Here is a 4,237-nt window from a genome sequence, read left to right on the forward strand (position 1 = left end):
CCTTCTCAAAGACAAACTGCTCCCCTTTGAAGCTGGGCTGCTCGTAGCCCACCCACCTGGAAAAGAGACAGGCAGCAGGGGACACGCGACTGAGCCGGGCCCTGCTTCTGGGAAGGGAAGACAGGTTCCCACCTGCAGGGACCTGTGACCTTCCCACACACCCTCACCCCCACCCCGGGGGGGCAGCCACCCTAACGCTGGGGCTACGTACGGGCCCGAATGCACCAGGATGGAACCGATTTTCTCCAGACCAGCCTCCTTCACGCTGTTACAGGCAGCAGTCAGCTCATGACAGCGGCCCTGGAAGTTTTCCTGTTCGAAGATGACAATCTGGAAGGGGAAAGAGAGAGGCCTCGTCTGTGCCTGGCAGTGTTCCCTCTGAGCTGAGTTACTGTGAGCCAGTTTGGTGTCGTGGTGAAGTGCGTGGACTCTAATCGGGGAGAACGGGGTTTGATTCCCCACTCCTCCTCCATTTGCACTGGGCTGGAAGAACTTGGGCAAGCCGTAGTTCTGGCAAGAGCTGTTCTCGAAAAAGAGCAATTTCTGTCAAGAGCTCTCTCAGCCCCACCTGCCTCCCAGGGTGTTTGTTGTGGGGAGGGGAAGGGAAAGGAGTTTGTCAGCCGCTCTGAGACTCCTTCAGGTAGTGAAGGGCCATGGGGTATGAATCCAATCTCCTGTTCCTCCTCCTTTTTTAGCCTCCGGCTCATACATTTTAGTCTCAGCTCAGGAAGGATGGCTCCAGAGCAAACTGATTTATGCAGTAGCCAAAATGCTCGCTCGCTCACACAACCTTAATGCCAGTGACTCACAAAGTAGAAGTTTTGCTCACTAAAGGGGGGGGGGCTTCTGGACGGGCAGAGGGCCTGCAAGCACCACCCTCCCTCCCTCCCTCCCGATGTCAGAGCACAGCAGGGCGCCTGGGGCCGTGGTAGATTCACATGTCCCAGTCAGTGGGAATCTTTCTGCTGCCACAACCTCTCCAGCTGGGGGGTCTGGGACCCAAAAGAGCACAGCAGGACCAACCAGCCTCCTGCCAGAGGGACTCTCACCACCAAATTTAGGTTGCCACCTCTGGGTGCAGACATTCCTGGAGATTTGGGGGCGGAGCCTGGGGAGGGCGGGGTTTGGAGAGGGGAGGGACCTCCTCCTTCGGCTGGCGGCCAGAACAGTTCCCCCCTGAGCTGAACACCAGTCACAAGGCCGGGGGGGGGGGGGTAGTGCTCAGCAACAGGTTGCCCAAGCCCTCCTCCTCCTCCTCCTCCTCCTCTCCACCCACCCCTCCTTACTGCTCTCCCCCACAGTGGCTCAGGAGCCCCCACAGAGAAGAACAGAACACCGGAGGGGGCCCAGCCCTTCCGCTCCCCTGCTGCCTTCTCCTTAGGCACAGAGGGGGGTGGGGTGGGGGTGGGGGGCTAAGCTGTTCGTCTGTCGTTCTTCAGGAGACTCAAACAGGAGGGGGCTCTCCTTCCTCTCCTTCTCAGGGGGAGAGGGGGAGGTCTGGGGTTCTGGCTTCGGCCTGTTTTTGACAGGACCCCCCCCCGCCCCACTTTATGACCACCTCGATGTGCAGGTCCCGGTGGCCTCCCTTCCTCCCCAGCAAAGCAGGCCTTGGGAGTGGCACCCCGCCACCAACCTTGGAGGCCGTTGGCTGCTGTTTGGAAGCTTGGTGGTCCGAAGCCATGATGGGGGCCCCCCAGCTCTTCCCTGGGGAGAGAAACTCAAATCATTGGAGGCGGTGCATGGGCGGCGGGTGTGTCACATTCCACCTTGCACCCGAGGCACAACACAAGGGTGCGGTATTTCTAGCCCCAGCGGCCAACGGGGAACAATCCAGGGCAACCGACCTCCCCTCCGTGCCACGCGGCTGGCCCCCCTCTCTTGCCGAGCCCCCTCCCCACCCCTCCCACTTGGTTCAAAGCCACGAGCCAGCATGAGCTCGACAACAGAGACAACATTCGCTCCATAGCCCCCCGCCAAGACAGATCATGCATCCCAGGCTTGCGGGCGGATGTGTCACTAGAGCAAGATCAGAATACCAAATGTGCACATTTGTCAAAAAAGCAGTGGTTTTGTGTTAAAATACAAAGACACCAGGCCGGGGGGGGGGGACCAAGTCAGTGATAGCTGACTGATCAGTGCCCCCCCCCCCCCACCTGAACATTCTAGTCCGGACAAACTGTTCAGAGAGACCCACATCTATGGGCACACGGGGTGAATCCCAGCACGGCTGCTTGGAAAACGGAGCCCCCTCCCTCCTCCCAGTGGGGTACAGGAATCCACTTGGCTCCCGAGCAAGCACAGGCCAGGGCTGTTGGGACCAGTGTTCCCTCTAAGCTGAGTTAGTGTGAGCTAGCTCACTATCTTTTAGCCTCCAGCTCTCACATTTTTGTCTTAGCTCAGGAAGGAGGGCTCCAGAGCAAACTCATTGATGCAGTAGCCAAATCGCTCGCTCACACCTTTAGTGCCAGTCGCTTACAAAGTAGAATTTTTGCTCACAGGGCTCCGCAGATTAGAGGGAGCCTTGGTTGGGACGCGGGCGGCTGCTGCCGGCCCTGGAGGAGGCGTCCCCCACCCACACTGGCGTGGCCGTCTCCCTCCCCACGTATTGGTGTTGCATGAACCCCGGCAAGCCTTTTCAGCACACCTGGAACTTGGAAAGCGGACGACAACACGGACACTTCGAAAAGCCAGACAAAGAAAGGGAAGGTTCTTACCAGTTACACCAGCGCGCTTATGCCACTGAAAAGTGCGGTGACGGAGAGTGAAGATTTATACTTGCCAGCCGCATCAATGTGCCAGCGCTGCATCAGGCGCGGGAACGTGTGATCCGTATGGAGAATGCTGGATTAGTGCGCAATGAAAACCAAGACCAGCTGACCCCGTCCTGCCTTTTGTCCTCCTAAAGACCCAGAGGCCGAGCGATTTCATGAGCTGTCACATTTGGACCGGGCGCCTTTGTCAGGGCCGGGAGATCGGGATTTGCCAACCTCAGCAGCGCCTGTGCCAAGCCCCCTGGGCATCCTCTGGGAACAATGCTGTTGCCACGCTGGCCCGGCTGGAACCCCTCCCTGTGTGACAAGGCCAAAGTGCCTCGCTCAGCAGTTGTCACGGGGGGGGGGATTGGGTTTTGCTAAGGGTGGACACACCCTCCCCAGGGCGGAAAGTGCAGGCCTTGCTGTGCGGGACAGGATGACGGCCAAACACCGCTGGCGGACTTAAACAGGGTGCTGGGCGGAACAAGCCAAACACCGCTGGCTGCCTTAAACGCGGCCTGGCTGGCTGCAGGCAGATGCTTTCCCGAGCCCCCAGCTCTCCACCCTCTGGGCTGTTTTGCAGGATACCATCAGCTGGGCTCTTCAGGCCGAGCCTCTCCACAGCTCCTCTCCTGGCCCAGCACCGCAGGGGTGGCTTTCTTGGAACCCACAGCAGCCAATCAAAGGTGCTCACCTTTTACAATATGGATACCTCAACTATTTTAGTTGTTTTTATCTATTATTTTATTAAAATGTGCATATCCCACTTTCTCTGGGTGGCTCCAGGTACACTTACAGTGCATACAAGCCATACTGAAAAGCCCAGAGCACACCTTTACAAGGCTTCCTCAGCACCTTCAGGGACAGTGCCAGTTCCTTGGACTGGTCACACTCTTGGCCCCGCCTGCCTCAGAGGGCTCCAGCAGGGGTCCCCCGTGTGCTGCCCGTGGGCGCCTGGGCACCCACCAGCCCCTTTCCTGGTGCCCCCACCAAGTGTTTTCAGAAATGAGTGGGATCGAGTGGGGCTCTTGGTGTAGTGGTTTGGTGTAGTGGTTAAGTGCGCGGATTCTAATCTGGGAGAACCGGGTTTGATTCCCCACTCCTCCACCTGCAGCTGCTGGATGACCTTGGGCAAGCCATAGTTCTGGCACAGCTGTTCTTGAAAAAGAGCAGTTTCTGTCAGAGCTCTCTCAGCCCCACCTATCTCACAGGGTGTCTCTTGTGGGGAGGGGAAGGGAAAGGCGTTTGTAAGCCTCTCTGAGACAGTGGAACAGTCTGCCTCAGGAGGTGGTGGAGGCTCCTTCGCTGGACGTTTTCAAGCGGAGGTTGGACAACCATCTTTCGGGTATGTTGTAGGGCTATCTTTTGGCTATGCTCCTGCGGAGTGCAGAGGGTTGGCCTAGATGACCTGCAAGGTTCCTTCCAACTCTAACGTTCTGTGATTCCTTTGCATACTGAAGGGCGGGATATAAATCCAATCTCTT

General features: G+C 58.0%; 1 protein-coding gene across 1 annotated transcript in view; it reads right to left on the minus strand.

The window, feature by feature from the left end:
- The window catches only part of CRYBB2 (crystallin beta B2), an 8,099-nt gene extending 5,349 nt beyond the window's left edge, over positions 1-2,750 (minus strand). Inside the window, 5 exon segments of the mRNA XM_015426423.1 lie at position 1; positions 4-56; positions 212-330; positions 1,634-1,704; positions 2,715-2,750. The exon segment at position 1 is cut by the window's left edge and continues 67 nt beyond it. Of these exon segments, the coding sequence (XP_015281909.1) occupies position 1; positions 4-56; positions 212-330; positions 1,634-1,681 (221 nt within the window). The 5' untranslated portion in view covers positions 1,682-1,704; positions 2,715-2,750.
- Positions 2,751-4,237: the final 1,487 nt, after the last annotated feature.

The sequence above is a fragment of the Gekko japonicus genome, unplaced genomic scaffold (assembly GCF_001447785.1).
Source record: "Gekko japonicus isolate JY-2015 unplaced genomic scaffold, Gekko_japonicus_V1.1 scaffold856, whole genome shotgun sequence".
NCBI classification, from domain to species: Eukaryota; Metazoa; Chordata; class Lepidosauria; order Squamata; family Gekkonidae; genus Gekko; species Gekko japonicus.